The sequence below is a fragment of the Notamacropus eugenii genome, chromosome 3, assembly GCF_028372415.1.
Source record: "Notamacropus eugenii isolate mMacEug1 chromosome 3, mMacEug1.pri_v2, whole genome shotgun sequence".
Lineage (NCBI taxonomy): Eukaryota > Metazoa > Chordata > Mammalia > Diprotodontia > Macropodidae > Notamacropus > Notamacropus eugenii.
The window spans coordinates 266,461,905-266,485,082 of record NC_092874.1 but is presented as its reverse complement, the minus strand read 5'-3'; the positions used below and the strand labels follow the sequence as shown (position 1 = coordinate 266,485,082).

General features: G+C 34.0%; 1 protein-coding gene across 3 annotated transcripts in view; it reads right to left on the bottom strand.

Moving 5' to 3' along the window:
- LRRIQ1 (leucine rich repeats and IQ motif containing 1) overlaps positions 1 to 23,178 on the bottom strand; it is a 297,422-nt gene that overhangs the window by 2,609 nt on the left and 271,635 nt on the right. Inside the window, exon 27 of one of the 3 annotated variants that reach the window (XM_072655504.1) lies at positions 8,856 to 8,898. The exons of the other annotated variants lie outside the window; for them this stretch is intronic. Coding sequence (XP_072511605.1) covers positions 8,891 to 8,898 — 8 coding nt within the window. The 3' untranslated portion in view covers positions 8,856 to 8,890. The remainder of the gene's footprint in view (positions 1 to 8,855; positions 8,899 to 23,178) is intronic. 3 annotated transcript variants of the gene reach the window in all.

The following is a 23,178-nucleotide window of genomic DNA, read 5'->3' as shown; positions in this document are numbered from 1 at the left end:
AGTAAATTTGCTTCTTGAAAATCATTTAGGCACATTTATAAACTGTATAAACCATTTCAAGCAACTGCAGTGTTGATCAGAGTACCATCAATGTCATTGTTTTCTAGTAATAGACAAATAACCAAGAAGAGTTAAGACAATTTCCAAAAAGATTTATCTTACTCTAAGCATAAAACTAGCATCCTGCAGAGAGAGACCCTAAGAGTCCAAAGAGATCTTAGAAATCATTTGTCTAACCCCTATCCAATATGCCTCTTCTACCCAGGACTCTTGGTCATTCAGCCAGTACTTCAGTAATTCTAGCAATGATCAGACTCATGAACCAGTTCATTGTGTAGTCCTACTCCATTTCATGATTCAATGAATAATTTTTTTCATTAACAGATTGACACACATTTTGTACTATTTGTGAGTTTTGAAAATTTGTCTCAGGTAAGAACAAAAACATAGTCAATACACTATGTCATGAATAAACATATACTCACACCTACATTCGCCAATTTGGGTTGTGTTTTGTTCTGAGAAAAGGTGGAGAAAGAAAGGGTTGTTTCATAGAAAATCCATTGGGGTATCATTTAGTATCCAGAAAAAGATGCTTTAAGTTAATAAATGAAAAAGTTAGTAAAAGAATAAATGGTCCCTCAGAAATATCAAATGAAAATTTTGGCATACATTTTTTTACCTTATAAAGGATAGAGAATGGTGAATTTTTTCTATTAGTGGAATGATCAGGTTTTTTTTTTTTCTTTAAATAAGCAATTAATGGACTTTTCATGATTACATTGCATATTCTATGTTATGTCAACAATAGCTAGCATTTTAAGGTAATCTATTTCTATTAATGTACAAAATGAGAATATGTACTTGAAGCTCATATGTTCTGGGTCTAATATATTACCATGCTTTAGGGTCATAGAAAAAAATTATTAATGTTTTCATTAATTAATAAAGCTTTTTGAAAGTGATAAAAAACAAAACATTGTAGTGTTTGGTGTATATTTACAATATTTATGCTTAGAAATAATGATTTTTATTGTTAGTTAACTTCAGTTTGTTGGGAGATATCTTATATTTAATCAAATCTCTCCCCCAGTTTTATACACTTGATGTTTACTAAAGAATTTCCATTTGTAACAAATTCCACTAAAAAAATTTCCTAATATGGATAGGCTCTCTTTGTTATAGTTTGTCTTTCAAATGAATCCTCAAGTCATTGTGTCCTTCCACACAATGTGACCCTTATATTTAAGTGACAATCTGTAATCTTTTCATAGCAAGTTGTAACTCCTTCTGCTAATATCAATAATTATACCTAAAAACAACTATTATGTGATATTACAGGCTGGCTCATTCATAACAGTCTCTAAATACATTTTTGCTGGAATGGAAATGTTTAAGGAAAATTAGCAGTCCATATGGCATTTAAGATCAGATTGAACAAATAGAGTATTTTTGAAAGAGTATTTTCTGTGTGATTAAAAAAGCCTATAGCGGTATTATTTTGCTATTTGTAGATAAACAATTTGACCAGTCATCAATAAAGCATCTTTCTGCATTGTGTTGTGACATATTTTTGTTATTATAGAAATACTTCAAATTAATAGATATATAGAAAAATAAATTGTGGTGTAAAAACAACAGAATTGTGTGAAGTCATTACTATGTTCAATGATTACCTCTAAAATTGGAAAAAAATGTATAAAGGAGCAATTTAACACAGTCAATGTATAATCATTCTAACATTATTTATCCATCCAAGAATAAAACAGTAAGAGACTCAACTAAGAAAACAATTTGATATGAAAGATATCTGTACTGATAGCCTCTTGGAAGAAAATTGCCAAAGTCCCTTTTCTCCATTCTCTCAAAAAGACTATTGTCAGGCCACATGAATCTTAGACAATCTTCTGAAGCATATTTTCAGGTGATCATACAGAACAATCAACCAATCTTTTAAATATGTGCTGAAAGCATGTCTTGAAGTTTAGTTAAAATGCTCTTATTTTCAAGCAGCCACTTCTTTGCTGTTTAATCTGTTTTCTGCTAAAGATTTGTTCTGGTCTTTTTTTGGTTAAATCCCTGGTTCTTTAACAAATGTCAAGGTCTACATATGCTGTGTTTTGATAAGTAATTTAATATGTAAAATGCTTTGAATGAAACTCCTGGTATGTATAAAAAAAAACTTGGTTAAGCAGGTCATGATAGAAATTTCATGATGTAGAGTAATACGTCATAGGATTTTCATTGATACATCCAACATTGTGTGTCTGAAGATATAATTTATTTCAAAGTCTTTCCCATATTGTATTACTTAACAGCAGATAGAGCCTAAGCAAAGCATGGAGAAGAAATTCAACATTTTAATGAAAGTGACCAGAACGAATCTTTAGCAGCAAAGCGTTTACATCAATTTAAACTCTGTGAATGAGCTAGGTTCCCCAGGTTTGGGTTAAAGTAGAGATGGTAGGGAAAAGAGTAGGGATTTCTTATGCTGCTCCTTCCTATATTTAAATCAGCCTGACTACTTTCACTGAACCAGATGGATGATTCCAACATCATATACATCATCTTGTGATTTTTCTTGTTTTTAGTTGTTTTCATTACTTTAGATAGAAGTGAAATTTCAATTTTCATGATGCTTGCTATAAAACATACAATCAGATTTTGTATTTTCTCTAGCCCCTAGCACAGAGCTCTGTATATAGTTGGAATTTAGTTTACATTTAATAATTTGACAATGTTTGTTGATATAAAACAGAAGTATGACTTTTACTAATAGCCTTTGAAATGAATAGTAAAAAAAACTCTAAAACATTACATTAGGAAATTTGTGATTTAATAAAAAAATTTCACATTTTCTTAATTTCATAAAGTATGTTTTTCTAGAAAAACAAATACATTTGTCATATTTCCTGAATTTTGATGATTTCTTATAAAATATGTTGGTGATGATGTTATTTTGCTGCTAATGAACTTTTTAAATTGCTTACTGGGGGAGAGAGAATCATGTAAAAAAAATCTGTAGTAAATGTGAAAGTTAAGATATAACATAGAAAAATGTAAAACCTTACTTACTAGGTAATCAGATTTCTGACACAGCATTTTGCCAATAGGTTGTTTTTAGTTACTTCTTGATTCCAGAATGGGTACTATCTATATTTGACAAATAGTGTTATTAGGTTTCTCTGTGATAAGCACAATTTTCTGTATGTTTGCAATTAAATTGATATTCCAAATTCTTTTTTGCAGGGGAATGGCTAATTAAAAACACCTTGAGTTATTTTCATTGTTATATATACTTATTATTTCTTCTCTTGGTGATTTCATTTCTCATGAATTAAGTAATTATTACTACGACCCAAGTCTGTATTTTCATCCCTAGCTTATTTCACTATCCCAGTTTTGTATCATTAATTATAACCTAGGCATCTCTAACTGAATGTTTCATAGAAACCTCAAATTCATCATGTCCAAAATGGAATTTCCAATTCCCCCAAAACTAGCCTCTTCTCCAAATTCCTCTACTTCATAAGAGGGCATAATGATTTCACTAGTCACTCGGTAGGAACCTCAGAGTCATCCTCAAACACTGCCTTCTCCAACATCTCACATGATAATAGATGATAATCACTAGCATTTATATAAAATTCTAAGGTTCACAAATTCTTCTACAAATCTATATCTAGATATATAGAGATAGATATGTAAATATACATGTATTCAAGCATGTATTTGTGTATATGTATATACACATATACACCTCCCTACCCCCACCCCCCCACATAGATATATTCTTATCCTCAAAATAATCCTTGGAGGTAGGTGCTATTATTATCCCCATTTTACAGATGAGGAAATTGAAACAAATAGAATGTCTGAAGCCAGAATTTGGCTCTTCCTGACTGCAATTCCAGCATTCTCTCTACTTTGCCAAGTAGATGTCATATCCACTCAGTTGCCAACCCTTGTTAATTCTGTCTCTCCAGTTTCTTTCAAATCTATCCACTTTTCTTCCTTTACATGGTCACTTATTTAGGCCCAGTTCATCCTCCATCCTTATAATAGCCTCCTCACTGGACTCTCAGCTTCTAGTCTTTCTTTTCTCCAGTCCATCCTACATAGTTGCTAAAATAATTTCTTTAAAGTATGTTTGACAACACCCTCCAATCAAGAAACTTCAGTGTTTCCCTTTTGCCTCTAAGATTAAAGACATATCCTTGAACTTATCATGGCAAGTCCTTCAATAACTAGCTCTAGTCCACTTTTCTGTTCACCTTAACATATTATTTGTTCCAACTTTGCCTACTTACTTCTCCCTTTACTCATTCAGTAAACATTTATTAAACATCTGATATCTGCCAGACATTGTGTTAAGCACCGGGGATACAAATAATAAAATAAAGATGTTTTCTCACCTCAAAAACCTTCAGTCTAATGGGATTCTACCTCATATATTCATGCATGGTTTTACACAGGCTGCCATGGTTGAAATGTACCCACTTTAGCCTCTCAGACTCCTTAGCTTCCTTGCAAGCTCAGCTCTTGTACCATCATATCCTAAAAGTCATCCTTCCTGATTCTTTTTATGGTCAGCTCTCTTTCTCAAAGTATCATGTATATATGTAACTTTTTATGTGTTTTAGTTCTTCTGTCACTTCTTAGTAGGGTGTAATACTCCATCTTCATGACATTTTTCACCTCTGTATTTTCCTCTCCACTCAGACAGCAACCAACCTAATTCAGGCCTTTTTAATCTCTCACATAAGCTATTACAATAACCTCTTAATCAGACTCTCTGACTCTAGACTTCTTCTTTTCTAACCCAAGTTTCATGATGATATCATATTAATCTTTTTTAAGTTGGATGGCTGATCATGTCATTTCCCTTCAATGATTCTCTACTGAGTTTAGGACAAAGTACAAACTCTTTAGCCTAGCAATTAAGGCCCTCAACAATCTGGCTCATACCCACCTTTCCAGGCATCTTACATTATTCCCTATCATTCATTATGTGTTCCAGCACTACTAACTGTACCATGAACTTGACATTCTATCTCTTGCCTTTATGCATTCATATGATCTGCACTTCATTGCATGAATTATACTTGTCTGAGTAAATGTTAAATTATTCCTTGAGAATATATGGTCTTAGAGGGTGGGGGCTTTTGCTTTTTCTCTTTGTGTCTCCCAGTGCCAATGTCTTGCATAGACTAGGCGTTTTATAACTGTGAAATTAAATTTAAAATGTGGGGTTTTTCTTCTCAGAGAGAATTATATCACACTTACAAATATCCGTATATACGTACATACATATATACACACAAATCTGATGTGCCTATATGCGTACTCATTTTTCTCCTTGGGATAAAACATTTTGGATTTGAAGGGCATGGCAAGGTACTGGTCATACTTCTAAACTTCCATGAATATATGAAGGACTGTGATTCTTATCAGTGTAGGAAACTCCCTCATAAAAACAAGATGCATACTTGGATGACTTGAAAAGCCATAGGGAGTTCAGTCAGGCATATGGATTTTAAGTGACTTGCTCAAGGTTGGAGTTCTTAAGAATCCATTAAAATTTTACAAGCAATTATTTCCTTTTTAATGTGGCTTTCCTGCCAATTTTCTCTCTTGCCCCAAATCATACATTTCCATTTGAGTTCCCATAGGCTGGCCTCCCTGCCTTCTTTTCCAAATTACTTACTCTACACTAATATTATTTACCCTCTAACTGGAGGTTCTTAAACTTTGACTTTTAAAATTCCATCACGTTTTCCCTAATAGGACCTTGTATAAAATAATTACTTAATTTGGCAATCTTTAATAGTGAAGTCACGTAGAAAAAGTTTTAACCAAATCAATCAACTCAACAATTTATATCAAGGAAATTTTCACTAACTCTTCATGATTATATATATGTCCATATTGGCTGCCATGTCGTAGAAATAAACATTAGGAGGTTTCACAATTATTTTAAGAATAGTGTACATTGCCCTGGGCAGCTAGATGATGCAGTATGGATAGTGCACCTGGGCCTGGAGTCAAGAAGACTCCTCTTTCTGAGTTCACATCTGACCTCAAACACGTACTAGCTGTGTGACCCTGGGCAAGTCATTTAACTGTTTTTGCCTCAGAGGTTTCTCCTTTATAAAAATGAGCTGGAGAAGGAAATGGTAAACCAGTCCAGTATCTTTGTCTAGAAAACCCCAAATGAGGTCAAAGGATTTGGACTTGACTGAAATGACTGAACATCAACAACATACATTTTACATAGCACTTTATGGTTTACAAAGCACCTTAAATACATTATTTCATTTGATCCTCATGAAAACTTTGAAAAGGTTAGAGTAACATAAGTGCTATTATTCTTATTTTATAGGAAAATTGGACAAAGAGAAGGTGAAACTAAGTGATATGGCAAAAGTTACCCCATTCATAAGTACTAGGAATTGCACTCAAACTCAAGTCTTTCAACTCTAATGTCTTTCCCACTATATCACGCCATTTCATTTCAATATAAGCCTTCAATTATAATCACTCCATTATTTGAAAGGCTGTTACGAGACTGGGCGATTGCATTTGTTCTGCATAACCCTAGTGGGAAAAACTAGGTGGGAAGTTGTAGAGATGCAGATTTTTGGCTTAACATAAGGCAAACATGTTCACAACTAGAAATCTCCTAAGAGAAGGCCACCTTAGTACATATGCAGTGTATCTTCATAAGAATGACCACTTGTGGATTTTAGAGAGAGGATTCTTGCATATGTATAAATTAGACAGGATAGATTCTCAAGTCTCTTTAAACCCTAAAATTTTGTGATTTGACAGGTGGATCTCACCTTTGTATATAGCTAATAGGCAACAAATCATCTAAGAAAAAGTTGAATCTATACAAGTGTAAAGAAAATAGGTTAGAATAAGTCTGTTTCTTTCACAGAGAAAATGGTGATAATATCAGGCTATTTATGAACTACCTCCAACATATAATAGAAATGGGACAAAAATTATAGAATTTGTTATGAAAGGTGATAAAATCCTTGAGCTAATTAAATTAGCACAGATATTTGCAAAATTCTCTCTTTGCTTTATTGGAAAAAAACAGGACTCCTATCTCTCTACAAAGAGTAATGAAAATTGTTGGGCATCTTTCCTAGGTGACTATCAACATTTTGTAAGGTTTTAGCAAGACTGGCACTAATTGCTGTTTACAAGTGTGTTGCATTTTTGCAGCATCAGAAATTCTGTTAACTGGATAACTCAGGTCACCAAAACACTACATTCTTTAATTATAAGAGTTAACTTTGGTAATACTATGATAAATGTACAGCATTTAACCACCAATGTGCCCTGAATTAGATATCTCTTGAAGTTGTTTTTCTGTTTGTTTGTTCATTTGTCTTTAGTTGAACCAAAAAGTGTGACTGACATCACTTTCTAATTTAAGAAGGAACTTAAGTAATTAAAAACTACTGCATTCAATGACTGAACAAAAAAATAGGTTTTTTTCTCCTTTTTTTTTCTATTTGAAAATGTGTCTACTACTTCTTAAGCAGAACCTTCCTACTAGGGAATTTCCACATGCTCACATTCTAGAACTTGGAATTATAATCTTTCAATGGTAGATGAACACATTTCTTTGGTGCTTCTAGCAAACTTTTAACATAACCCTCACTAATCATAGTTTAAATCTCACTTTCCATATAAGCCTATTTGTGAACATGCTAGTCCACAATGATCTTTATTCCCTCTTTAAATTTCTACATTAATGGCATTCTGTACTGTTCAGTTTAGCATGTGGTTATCTTCTGACATATTCTTCTCTAGGTAGATTTTTCCCGTAGTATTTTGCAAAGTATTTAATGCAGAATAGGTGTTGTCCTGCCCTTCAGCCTATCATGTGGTGGAGTCTGTTGGGAAGGAATTCAGAGACCTTTCATATTAGGAGGAAGAATAAGGAACTATGGTAGTTTTCAAAAGCTAATAAAGCTTCATCGCCTCCTAGGTGCTTTAGTGCAGTCTTTTTACCAAATTCAGGTTTTACAGACAAATCATTTTCTTAAGGGGACTTGTTCTGTGAAGTTTGGATTCATTAAAAGGGCTGCACTTGAGGACCTAGAGGGCCACATGTGGCCAGAGATAGGTTGAAGTCTCTAAAAGCTATCCATTAGACACCTGAGTGTTTTTAAACACAAGACAGCAATAAATCAGAAGAACTTAGGATACATCAAAGTTCAATCAGAAGCAGACCAATTAGTGACAATATATAGAGCATAGGATCAAAGATAAGGGATTACTGTGTATTTTGGTGGTGGTACCAGTTACCAAATTTTCAGGGCACTGAGAATAAACCATTGTCAACAGGTACTTAGTACCTTGGCTTAGAGAGTACAGCTGGAATTAGTACAGGCAAAATTTATATGTATCCTGTCCAAAATTTATATGTATCCTGTCCTGATCCATCTGGGCCAATTTACTGAATCAGTGACTCATTTATAATTAACAGAATTAATTTGCATAAAAATCATAAACACCATTAGAATTCATTGCTATAGAACCCCCTTAATCTATTTTAAACTATTGCTTAATTTAATAAACTCTTTATTGGTAAACTGAGACATATGACCATAAATTATGAATTACCAAAGTCTGAGTTAATGAGGCTTCATTGCATCTGTAGATGGAAGGTATAATTCCAAACCTCTACTGAACAGTATCACTACTCATTCAATCTTGCTACAAAGGAGACATTTGCTTATCTGGTTTAAAGCTCAACAACAAATTTCACTCATTTGATTTAAAACAAAATGTCCCTGAAGGAGGAAAATATAAGATGAAAGAATTGTTATACTCACTGTGTTTGGGAGAATTGTCCACTACTTGGAAGAACCTATAAAACTGAATGGAATGAAATGGAGAGTTAATGTTATTTCATTCATGAGTGATGGAAAAGAGAAGAAGGAGATGGGAAAGAAGGGATGGAAATGTTTCATTTTATAATTATCATATTCAGTTCAATTTAATAAGCATGCTAGGAGTAAAAAGAGAAATGGTCCCTGCTATTAAAGAGTTGACATTCTATTGTTAAAAAAAAAAAAAAAAAAACCAAAAACCCATAATATTGTGTTAGGGCTGGGAGAGATACAGAATTTAGACAAGACAAAAGTTCCTGCCTTCATGGAGCTTATAATCTAGTAGGGAGAAAAATAATATTTCCCTGGTAAATATAAAATGGAAGATCATTATCATGTGGGGACAGAAGTAAAGGGAAACTTCCCAAACGGGGTGGTATTTAAGACGGACTTTGAAAAACAAGCAGGAAATTAAAAAGTAAAGATGAATGACTAGTCTGAGCAAAGGCATGAAGGCATAGGAGTACTGTATATGTTCAAGGGGGTGGAAGGTATTCAGTTTTGACTGAGGACAGAGTGGAGTAATATGATAGGGCTAGAGAGAAAGGGTATCGTTAGATCATCTAAGTCCTAGAATGTTAGGAATGAGAGCCTGAACTTTACTCGAGACAGTAGGGAGCTACTAAAGATTTCTGAGCAGAGAGTGACATAATCACTTATCTTTTTGAGGCAATGGAGTTTTAAGTCACTTCTCCAGGCTCATACAGCTAAGTAAGTGTCTGACGCTGCCTTTGAATTCAGCTCCTCCTGATTCCAGGGCTGGTGCTCTATCCATTGCACCACCTAGCTGCCCCCTATGTTTTTTCTTTAAATTTATTCCAGTAGTACTATTTAGGATGAATTAGAAGTAGAGGAGGGTGGAGATGGAAAGAACAGGAGAGTACTGAAATACAGGCAAGTTTTAGAGAGTTTCTATACTTTGGTGATGTGAAAGAGATGAGTGGATAGACAATGAGACCTGGCAACTGGTTTGAATATGAAAAGGGTTAGAGAGGAAGGAGTCAGCCTTAAAGCTGATCATGATGGCATACTGGATGAATGGCAGTACTACAGAAAAATAGAGTGGAGTAAGAAAGAGTAGTATGTTTGAGGAAAAAGATAATGTACTTACTTTTAGATATTTGAGGGGTTAGGTGGGCCATCCCTAGGGCAATATAATGTAGGCAGCTTGAGAATATGGAATCATAAATTTCAAGCTAGAACTGACATGAGAGGTCATCTCTATTCCAACCCTCTTATTTTATAGCTGATAATGAGTGTATCAGCAAGCATACTGACATATACAGGAGGGCCTGCGCTTACAGGTTCTTAGATCTACATTTCTACAAGGAAAGCAAATTTTGAGGGGTCAACAATCACTTTAATCAAGCACATGTATCATTCACTTAGTTCAGGAGAAAAGTCAGCAACCTGAACTTCAGAGAAAATAACAGAAAAATCTAAATCAACAGACAGCACTTCCAAACTGTCTGACAGTAAACAATACATACATCACAAATCAACAGACGGATGCAACTGATTGACCACACATACATAGTTACCAGACAGGGAAGCACCAACATCTGGGTTTTCCAAGCTTGGGGGGCTGCTTAGTGACTTCCCAGAGTCTCATCTAGCACACAGAGCTTCTTCCAAAAACTAAGCCCCAAAGGAAAATCTCATCTCAGAGTCTTTATAAGCTTTTTAGAGCCAGAGGGCATCACAACCCTTGAGAACCAGTATCTCATTAACAGAAAGTGTGGGCCTTCTTACAAATCTTCCCAGGCCCATTCATGCATGAGGAAGATCTTCTTTAATCCTACTAAAATAATTAACAATACAAATACATATACTGGTTCTACTGTTTCTAGTTAAACAAACTCTTGTTTCTGTACTTTACTCCTAGTAAAGACTCTGGGTTGATAAAAGCAAGATTCAATCAGTGGCAATTGATTATACTAAAAGAAAAACAGCAAAAGATCCTACTTTGCTTGCCATCACAAAGAGGACCAGAGACGATAAAGCCAATTAGCAAGTGGCAGAGCTGGAATCTGAATGCAAGTCCCCTGACTTCAAACCCAGAATTCTTTCCACAACACTATGCTGCATGTTGTACAAAAGGAGCTCAGAAGACAGGGAAATCAATGGAAAGGTAGTCATTGAAGTCATGGGAACAAATGAAATTACCAAAAGAAAGAGTTTATGTAGATAAGAAAAGTGAGCCAAGAACTGACCCATGGGGAACATCCACTTTAAGAGATGATGAAAAGGAGAGTGATGAACCTGTAAAGGACACAGATGTGTAATTAGAAGGGTAGGAAGAGACTCAAAGAAGTATGATGTCCTGAAATCAAGGGGAGAGAGGTTACACAGCAAGTGTGAATGAGGAGTCAGAAAGACACAAGTTCAAATTCTGACTCTAACATTTGCATTGTGTGACCATGGGCAAGTTACTTAGCTTCTTTTAGCCTCCATTTTCTTCATCATTAAAATGGGAATGATAATAGCACTTAGCTCACAGAGCTGTGGTCAAGATCAAGTTAAACAATATGTCTAAAGTGCTTTGCAAACCATATGCAATAGTTGACATTATTTTTGTTATTATTACTATGAAGAGAAGGATATGGTGAATAGTATTAAAAACTAGAAAATCAAGAAAGATGAAGATTGAAAGAAAGTTGGTGAATTTGGTGATTAGGAGGCTCCCTGATTAGGAGGATATGATTTTAGCAGTTTGGGAGAGAAATGGTAGAGGTGTGATTATAAGTGTGAGGGAGTTGTTGGTGAGCTATCTGAGGTGCTGAGGACAGATGTAGATGACTTTTTTTTAAAGTTTAATAGTTCAGGGAGAGGAAGCATCTTATGGCATCTATGAGAAAAGCTAAATGAAGAACATTCTTTTCTTGGACTGAGGAAATTTTCATTAGTAAGAAGATGGGAAGAAATCATTGGAGGGAGAGAGTGAAGATGTGTGAGAAAGGGGAAATGCTCTTAGAGCAAGATGTAAGAGAAGTCTTAATGCAACAGAGAGAGACAGAGGTATTACATTTAATAAATCGAGGGGATAGCTCTTTTTTTTCTGTGACCAGAGGCAAGAATGAGACAACTGGGGAATGAAGGAAGAGAGCTTGAAAAGACATAGACCAATACCCTTATTTTACAGATATAGTACCAAAGGTCCTGAGGGATCCAGTGACTTGCCAAAAGTGACAAAGGTAGGAAGGAATCAAGGTGGAACTGACACCCTAGACTAACTCCAAATCCATCAATCCTCCCATTGTGACACACTGCTTCCTTCAAGTCCACTGCCTTGCCCACTACAACAATACTACCTGAAATTCTGATGGTGGGGCTTTGGATTCATTCATTGTTTAATCAAGTTTATTAAGCCTTACTAAAATGTTTAATCATTTTCAAATATTTTCCCCAGGGCTTAAAGACCAAGGCAGCATTACAAAAGTACTATTCATTTAAAAAAGTACTAATGAATAATGTCTGCACTAAAGATTATGCAATTATTATTATTATGTAATATTCTAAAGATTATGTAATAAATATTCTATGAATTATCCTTTTCTTTCTAGATATTTTCCTTAAGACACTTATAAGAGTGAATTTTTAGAATTTATGGTATGAGAAAATGTTACGGATATTGAATTTATTAAACATCTGAGAGAAATAGACATAAAATAATATGTAATTGAACCACATTTAAAATTATTTCCCCATCATTAAAACATGCAGTTGTTAGCTCTGTTCCTTGGAGCTTCAGCCTGATTTCTGAAGGTGACATTTTGTAATACTCTGAAAGGTAGAAGGAAATGATCAGTCCATCACAGAAAGCAGAAAACATTCCTTGTGCAACCTGACCGTTTTTTTTCGTGGTGGCACAATTCTCCCTTGCTTGGATTCTAAATATTTTCAAATAGAATAGAAAAGAAAAAGAATCTCTACTTGTCAGAGAGGAAATCTGGTTCTTTGCCCAAGTCAGTCTGTTTAAACCATGAACTGAAATACAGGATTTGAATATTTGGCCAAAGTTACTAGATGAAGTACCATGGAAAGAAAATGATGGGTTTTTTTTTTTAAAGTCAATACAGTGGGTTTGGATATGTAGAGTTTAATTTCTCCCTCTGTCCATTCCAAGGGGGGAAAAAAACTGAAGCAAAAGATTTGGTAATAATTACTTGATTCATAATTTTAATAAGGATGAATATTTTCTGTATAATATATGTATCTATCTTACGCAAATATAGAAGCAGCAGAACTGTTGGGTCAATTACTGCTTACTGGTCCTTTGGGAACATCCTTACTGGGTCCTGAAAGGTTTTGTTTAGTTCTTCTGCTGAATACAACACAGGAATCATGTCACATCGACACCAGTTCTAATTAAATTCTCCTGGTTACTGTTGGTCACTTGATCATAACTCACTAGTATAGCACGTTTTCACCCAATGTCAGTTTCCCATAGTTTGGAAGGAAGCCTTGAAAGAGGTGTATACTATTTAAATTCCTGACCTACAGTACTAAATGGTGTAGTCGATAGCATGCTACGAAAAAAAAGTTCTGAAAGAAGCGTATAATACTATTGAAAACTTCTGATTTCCTCACTGGATGGCACAATGGATGAAATGCTATATCTGAAAGCAAGAAAGATCTAAGTTTGAGACCTGCCTCAGGTACTTGCTAGCTGTGTGATCCTGGGCAAGTCAGTTAATCAGCTGATTTCCTCATTTATAAGATGGGAATAACATATGCAAAGCGCTGGGCAAACCTTAAAGGACTATATAAATTCTAGCTGTCATCACTAATAGCAGCAGCATCTCTTTCTCTTCTGACTGGCTATGCTATACTAATCCTAAAAATCATGCTTATGCCAAAAATAATAAATTATTATGTTTATGTTCATTTTATGTTTATGATGCATACATGTCTAGGAAGAAAGGATGGAAAGAAAGAAAGAAGAATGGAAGGAAAGGAGGAAGGAAAGAAGAGGAAAAGAAAGAGGGGAAACAAACAAAAACAGCAAAACTAATGAACGTGTTCAATAAAGTTTGACAGTATATGCAGTGTTCTACACCCATAGTTCCCCACCTCTGCAAAGAAGGAAGTAAAAGTTCTTTTCTCCTCTCAGGTAATATAAATGTATTTATATTTACAGATGAGGAAAATGAGACTCATTCAAGTAAAGGGATATGGCCATGTCTCTTTAGTCACCTTAGCTTTTAAGGGTCAGAAGCCAAGACAAATCTCAAGTCCACATCCAGAAATGCTTCCATTAAACATGATATTTCTTAGAGCTGGAGATAAGGCCTTTGTTAGTTTATTTTTAAAAATACTCTTTATCAGCTAAGCTATAATATTTAATCAGTGGGGAAATGAGTCATGCCCGAGGGACTACAGTTTCTATTATTTCAAGTAATATGCAGATGAACTTGAAATAAAGGAACTGAAGCAGCCAAATGAAATCAGCTTGTGCAGACATCCCTAAGAAAAAATTATTTTACAGGGTATATAAAAATATAATTTTTAAAATAAAAAAGAAACCCTTGTAATAAACAGATTGGTTTCAGAAACATAAGGGAAAGATTGGATTCCTGACTGTACTCTAGGGATGTGACTGTTATTTTCTGCACAATAGAAAACTCAAACTAGAACACAAATTTCCAGTCTTAAAGTTGGAAAAGGTCCTTTGAGGTCATCTAGCCCAGCTTCTACCAGAATCATGAACCTCTTTTATAACAACCCAGAAGAATGGTCATTCAGATTCATATGATGATTTCTAAGTGTCCTTTCAACTTTAAAATCAAGTCTCATAGAGAAAACTAAACCAATGGAAGCTGGTTGCTACTCTGGCCAATGGTGTGATCTCTAACATTGAGAGGCATAAGCATCCTCTTTATTCCCTATTAAACTATGAGCAAGTAGAGGGAAGGGACTGTTTTTTACCTTTCTTTTTATCCTCAGCACCTGGTACATAGCAGGAAATTAATAAATTCTGGTTGATTAACTGATCGAGGCAAAAAATTCTGGGATAAATTGCTAATCTAGTACCCTTTTATATTTAATGTTCTATGGATTATTGACAAAAGGATAAAAATGATGGCATTTTTCTTTATTTAAACTGAATAAAAACATTGGGATGTAAGCGTAACTTCTGTAGGCTTACCAAAAGTATCTTCAGGGCAACACCAGTGGTAGACCACTTAATAAGATGTCATATACCTCACCCTGTTGTCTAATGGTTTTGATTTCTTCTTCTATTAATTTACATAATTAAAACTTTAAATCCCACAAAGCTTTGAGATTATGAGTATTTGGTAGGGGAACATTTATTTAAAATTTTTTCTTAACTATTTATAGATCAATATTATGTCCAGGGGATTATGGAAAAAAGATTTGTCTGTAATAATGCTCTGGTTTCAATAGTTTATTTTTTTTAATTCTCAAGGATATTTTAATATCTCTATTGTAGCATGGGGATTTATCTTTGTTTATAGGATAGTGAGCTTTGAATGTGTAATTTTAGCTGCTAGATCATATCTTCCTAGGTTTTTGGTAAATGCTTAATATTTGCAACCTGACGTGATGAGCTACTGATTCTTTGAGTAAATACTAAATCCTAAGGTTCTAAAGAGTGACGTTCCAGTGGCCATGATATATGTTATTGTCAAACCCTTTAATCTAAGTTTTTAAACTTATTTTTGTTAGATTTCTGAGATCCAAGTTGTCTCCCTTCCACCTTCCCTCCCAATGTCACATTAGAGAAGGTCAATATTTGATAAACATATGTATATATATATTTAAACATACAATATATACTTCCATATCAGTTCTTCCTCTGGAGATGGATAGCATTTTTCTTCATAGGCCCTTTGTAGTTCATTTGAATGATCATATTAGTCAGAATAGTTTAGTCATCATTCACAGTTATTTCAAACAATATTACTGTTACTGTACATAAAGTTCTCTTACCTCTAGTCATTTCACTGAATTGTTTCATGAAAGTCTTCCCATGATTTTCTAAATTCAACCTTCTCATTATTTCTTACTGTCACAATCATATCACAACTTATTCAGCCATTTCCCAATTGATAGGCATCCCCTACATGTCCAATTCTTTGCTAAAACACACAGATTTGCTATAAATATTTTAGAATATACAGGTTATTTTTGCTGGATCCAAGGGTAAAATACGGTTTTATACCTCTCTGGGCATAAATCCAAATTGCTCTCCAAAATAGTTGAACAGATTACAATTCCACCAATAATATATTGTGTCCCAATTTTTCTATATCTCTTTATGCATTTATTTCCCCTTTCTATCATTTTAGCCAATATGACAGGTGTGATGATACCTCAGAGTTGCTTTTATTTTCATTTCTCTGATTAATAATGATTTAGAGCATTTTCATATGTCTATATATAGTTTTGATTTCTTTCCAAAACTGTCTGTTCATAAATATTCATTTATCAATTGGGGAATGACTAATATTCTTGTTAATTTGATTCATTTCTCTATATATTTGAGATATGAAGTCTTTATCCAAGAAACTATCACTCCCCCCCCCCAAACTATCTGCTTGCCTTCTACATTGGTTTTATTTGTACAAACCCTTTTTAAGTTAATGTAACCAAAATTATTAATTTTACATCCCACAATGTGATCCATTTCTTGTTTATTCATAAATTCTCTTTTCTATAAATCTGATAGGTAATATGTTCCATGCTCCTCTAATTTACTTATATCTCCCTTTATATGTCTAGATTATATATCTATTTTGATCTTATATTGGTAGATAGTGTAGGATCTAGACCTAGTTTCTGCCAGACTGCTTTTCCCAGCAACTTTACCAACGGGTGAATTCCAATTTCAAAAGCTTAGATCTTTGCATTTATCAAACATAGTTATCATAGTTATTTGCTACTGTGTATAATATACCTATTGTACTCCACTGATTCACTATTCTCTTTTTTGACTAGTACCAGATAATTTTGACAATTACTGTCTTATAGTGTACTTTAAGATATGGTACCTCTAGACATCCTTTCTTTACATTTTTTTCATTAATTCTTTTGATTCTACTAATTTTTCATTCTTCCTATTTTTGTTATAATTTATATAATTTTGTTACAATTTTTTCTAGCTTGATAATTTTTTAATAGTTTAATTAGGATAGTATTGAATAAGCAGATTATTTTAGGTGGAATTGTCATTTTTATCATATTGGATTGGTCCATCCATGAATAATGAACATTTCTCCAATTATTTAAATATGAATTTATTTGTATAAATATGTTTTATAATTATGTTCATACAATTCCTGGGTTTGTCTCGACAGGTATACATCCAGGTAGTTATATTGTCTATGGTTATTTTCTTTTCTTTTTTTTCATTAATTAATTTTATTTATTTTCAGGGTTCTACAATAACTACCATATAACTTAGATTATTATTTTGCCCTTCCTCCCCCCACCTCCTCCCTCCCTCTCCTAGATGGCATACAATTTTATATAGGTTCTACACATACATTCCTATTAAATATATTTCCACTATAGTCACGCTGTGTTGAAGAATTAAAATGAATGGGAGAAATCATCTAACAAACCAAAACGCAATACACACACACACATACACACACACACACACACACACACACACAGATCTGCTACAGTCTGCTATTGAATTCCTTAGTTCTTTCGCTGTATGTGGAGGGCATTTTGCCTTAGAAGATTATTGGGAATTTTTTTTTTTAAGCCCTTGCATTGCTATGAAGTTCTAAGTCTACCAGAAAAAACTCTCGCACACTGTGGTCGTTGCTGTGCACAAAGTTCTCCTGGTTCTGCTCCTTTCGCTCAGCATCAGATCATATGTCTTTCCAGGTCTCTCTGAAGTCTTTCTGTTCATCATTTCTTATAGCACAATTGTATTCCATTACATTCATATACCATAATTTATTCAGCCATTCCCCAACTAATGGGCATCCCCTTGATTTCCAGTTTTAGGCCACCACAAAGAGGGCTGCTATAAATATTTTTGTACATGTGGGGCCCTTTCCCATTTTTATGATCTCTTGGGGATACAGTACTAGAAGCACTTTTTCTGGGTCAAAGGGAATGCACATTTTTGTAACCCTTTGGACATAGTTCCAAATTGCTCTCCAGAATGGTTGGAGCAGCCCACAGCTCCACCAACAGTGTATTAGTGTTCCAACTCTCCCACATCCTCTCCCAACATTTATCATCTTCCTGTTCTGTCACGTTTGTCAATCTGAGAGGTGTGATGTGGTACCACAGAGTTGTTTTGATTTGCATCTTTCTAATCAAAAGTGATTTAGAGCATTTCTTCATATGACTATAGATATCTTTAATATCTTCCTCTGAAAATTGCCTGTTCATATCCTTTGAGTATTTATCAATTGGGGAAGTCTGGTTATTTTCAATGAAATATCTCTAACTATTTCCTCTTGCAAAACTTTATTGTTAATATATAGAAATGATGATCATCTGTATGGGTTTATTTTATACCCTGCTATTTTGCTAAAATTACTTTTTCAAATAACTTTTTTAGTTGAACCTCTAAAATTTTCCAAATATACCATCATATCATCTGTAAAAAGGGATAATTTTATTTCTTCATTATCCATTCTAATTCCTTCCATTTCTTTTTCTTCTTTTATTGCTGTCATTTCTAGCAAAATTGAATAAACAGCAGTGATAATGAATATCCTTGCTTGACTCTTGATCTTAATGGAAAGGGTTCTAGTAGCTTATCCCCATTACAAATAATACTTCTTGATGGTTTTAGGTACATGCTTCTAATAATTTTAAGGAAAAGTTCACTTATGACTGTGATTTCAAGTGTTTTTAATAGAAATAAAGGTAAAGCCTTTTTTGCATCTATTGATATGATCATAACTTTTATTGATTTTATTATTGGTATAATCAATTACATTAATAGTTTTCCTCATATTGAACCAGCCCTGCATTCCTGGTATAATTCCATTTGGTCCAAACATACAAAATTTTTATACAGTATTCTGTTTAGGATTTTTCAATCAATATTCATTAATGAAATTGTTCTATAATTTTCTTTCTCTCTTTTTGCTCTTCTTGGTTTAGGTATCAGCACCATATTTGTTTCATAAAAGGAGTTTGGTAGGACTCCTTTTTTGTCTATTACCCCAAATAATTTACTTAATGTTAGAGTTAGTTGGTCTTTAAATATTTGGTAGAATTCACTTGTATATTCATACGGTCTTGATCCTTGTTTTCTTAAGAAAAACATTCATTTATGGCCTTTGATTTCTTTTTCTAAACCAAATTTTATTTCCTCTTCTGTTCATCTAGGTAGTTTAATTTTTTGTAAGTAATGTTCCATTTCACTTAGATTGTTAAATTTACTGGCATAAAATTGGGCAAAACGATTCCTAATAACTGCTTTAATTTCACCTTCATCAGTTATTCAGTTTTGGTACTAGTGATTTGGTTTTCTTATCTTTTAAAAATCACATTAACTAATGATTTAGTTATTTTCATTGTTTTTTTCCATAAAACCAGCTCGTTTTATTCATTAATTCAATGACTTTCTTACATTCAGTCTTAGCAATCTCACCTTTACTTTTTAGGATTCCTAAAATTTGGTGTTTAATTGGGGATTTTTAATTTGTTCTTTTCCTAACTTTTAAAAATTATTGATCTGTACTTCATTTTATTGATGTAAGCATTTAATGAGATAAATTTTCCTCTGGTTACCAATATTGTTGTATCCCATATGTTATGGTATAGTGTCTCATTATTATTGTTTTCTTTAATAAAATTGCTTACTGTTTTTATGATTTGTTCTTTGACCTACTTATTCTATAACATCAGATTATTTAGTTTCAAATTAGTTTTTAATCTCTATTTCCCTGGTCCTTCGTTAAATGTAATTTTTATTACACTATGATCCAAAAATAATGTATTTAATATTTTTGCTTGTATGCATTTGACTATAGGTTTTTATGCCTTAATGTATAGTACAAACAAATAAACAAACACAACAAAACAACCTTTCTTTCAATGAATGAAGCTGTATAACTTGTCATTTGTTTTAAGTTTTGCTGTCAACACATTGCTGGTGAGGTTCATGTGGATGTCTTCAGTGGAGGTTCTTTGATTCTTGTATCTTAGCTGTTTGACAGGCTCTATTTCAAGTGTGCTTTTGGCTAGATTTGATAAGTCCAGTGCAGTGTTCCTATTGTCTACTTTTATTATTGCTTGGCAAAATTATGTCTTTTGGTTTTCAAAGTATTTCTGCAAGTTTTAGACTAGTTTTACTGATGACAACTCCCTCTTCAAATGCTTCTTTCTCTTTTTTGATAAAAATGTCACAATATTTCTATAGATTTCTTGTGGTGATGGCATCTAAGTTTCATTACTATTGCACATATTCATATCAGGATACTTTACAACTCTGAAATTGGAATTGTTTACAATTTTTATTTTTACTTTGCTATTTTATATGTTTCATATTTTTGTGCTTAACTTCTTCCCTTTCATTTCTAAGTTTTGCTAGCATATAATCATGTTCCTGGTAATTAGGCTTTCGTTTGATGTTAATCCACATTGTTCAGTTGGTTTTTTTTTTTTTAATTTTGGTAATTTGACTTTTTATTTTTATCATTAACTAATGATGTTTATTTTTGTTTTTTTAAATCATCTCAGTTTTGTTAGGTTTATACTCTTTTGATTTTTAAATATCTAATTCTCAACTTATTTTCTTTTGTAGTTTTTAGGGTTAATCAATTAATTTCTATTCTTATTTCTGAGCTACTATCATGAAGTTAACCTCAAAAACTGTACCGAAAATTGGAATAGTTACTATGGGCTTGGGGCCATTTCAGCTACATAAGGGGTGCTCTGGGTATAGGAATGATGAGAATGGAAGTCAGAAGCTACAATAATATTCTTCTATTCAATTATTTTGTCTATAGAAATTACCTTGTACTGACTTGTTAAATATTTCTTCTTGGCATTGGTGTTGCATTGTTGGTTGCCTTTTTTGTTCATTTTAGGCAGTATGGGTTGAACTCAGACTTCAGTTATTTCCCATTTGCCTCGATTCTGATGATTGCCTCCTTTTTAATTTTAAGGAGGAGAAAACCGAGACCCCAGAAAAGACCATTCAAAGATCACAGAGGAATGCTTATTAAATACCTATGGAAATTAAGGCTACACTGAGAAGAGTTTGAATGGGGGCCAGATTTCACCAATTATCAGAGCTGGAAAAGACCTTAAAGACCACCTTCTTCAACCCCTTCATTTTAGAGAAAAAAAAACAGACCCATAGTCAGTGTGAATCTCAGAGTCCAGTGCTATTTCAGTTAAACTGTGAAAATTTGGACTTTTGAGACATAAGTTAGGTTTATTCTTGGTTAGGCCCTTCCCAAGCATTGACCCCTTATCAAAATGAGGAAAAGAAAAAAAAAAAAAAGAAAAATCAGCTGAAGAGGCTTAGCCTTTCCTGGACATACTCTAGCCCCAAATCCATCCCCAGAAAGAATAGTCCAACAGTCTCCTCTGAGGAGAAAAGGTATTATCTCTTCCAGTCTTCATTGGATGATGGAGGTGGAAAGTGGGCTCCTACCTTCACTTGTCCTTTGCTCCCTCCTTCCCCTTACTTGGAAGTCCAAGATATCAAGGTTTGAATTAATTCCCTTTTCCTAAGCAGTGCTGAAGATTGGATCCTGCTAGCTGTTTCTCCACTCTCTCTTCCCATTCCCCTTGGTTGTAAATTGCACCTCTCAGGAACTTGTTCCACTCAGTCTTCCCCTCTTTATTTCCCATCTTCTCATCAAGCTAAGTCTTACCTTCTTTCTTAGTGGATTACAAGTGTTGTCTATGCCCTTTAAATTTTCTATTTAGGAGCAAACTTTTTGCCTTGGGGCAAAGTCCCTGTCCCCTGACTTAATTCTAAATTGAATGACTACCTCAGAGACACAGAAAGCCAAAAATTCAGAATCCTTGTAAGTTCAAGAAATTTTATAGAATAATAATATACAGATTTAGACTAGTGGAAAGAGTCCGAGAACTATTATAAGCTGAGCAAATTGAATCTGATATGTTTAGATGTAATATCTAACTTTCTAACACTGTGTTCCTCCCCCTCATTTTCACCCTTTACTTTGAATTGTACTGTATACAGGTTTTATTTGTTCCTATTGGAATTATTGTGGCATGGAAGTCATCCTAGTTCTCAAAACCTGTGCCACTGAACCACTACTTCAGTGAGGTCCTATCAAGATCAAAGGATTAGTAAAGGCCTGACAATGGACATTCATCCATGGCTCTGTGAAGCTGAGTTTGGAAAAGGTTCTCTGAGGGCTGACTGGGCACCAGGTGATGAACATCTTGGGCATAGCAGCAATGTGAGAAATCAGATGCTAAGTCACGGAGAAGCTGCCCTATGCCTCCGTGAAGGGCATCTCTTTCCCAACAAAATCATAGCTTTTTTATGAGAGGCAGTATGATATAGTGGGGAAAGAGCGCTAGTATAAGTAGGTTTAGGTTCAATTCCCCAGCAGTACACTTACTGATTGTGTGGCCATGGGCAAGTTATCTAATGACTCTGAGCCTCAGTGGCTGTGTCTGTAAAGTAAGAAAGTATGATTGTACCTCTTGCATCATAGTATCATGGTGAGGAAAGTTAGGGCCACAAAGGGATTTTAGAAGAGACCTGGTCCAACCCCTTCATTTTTGAGTAGAAGAAAGTGAAACCCACAGAAGTTTAGTGATTTTCTCAGTCCCAGAGAGAGTGAATAACAAAACCAGAATTCAACCCCATTCTCTTATAGCCAGTATGCTTTTAAATTCCACCTTCTATCATTTAGCACAATCCCTTCTTTTTCATCTCTCATCAGCCTGAGGGATGTATATGTGTGTGTATATGTGTATACACATATACACACACATATACCCAGATTTAAGGGGCTATGTAAAATAGAACTTTTATTGCTGACGTTGTCATTATCACTACAGATTGAAGCATTTTTTGAAAGGTCAAGATAGATCCCTGACATGGGGTTCGCCTCTAGAACTGATGAATAAAACTACAACAGTCACAAAGGACTTGAAGCTCCATGAACTATCCCAGTTAAGATCAGGATGAACTAGAAGGAGGAAAGCCAGAGATCTGGGGACAAAGTCACCTAATATCTCTGGGTCTCAGTTTCCTCATTTGTAAAATTAGCAAGTTGAACTAAATGATCCTTTCAGTTATGATCTCTTCAAGATTTAAATATATGAA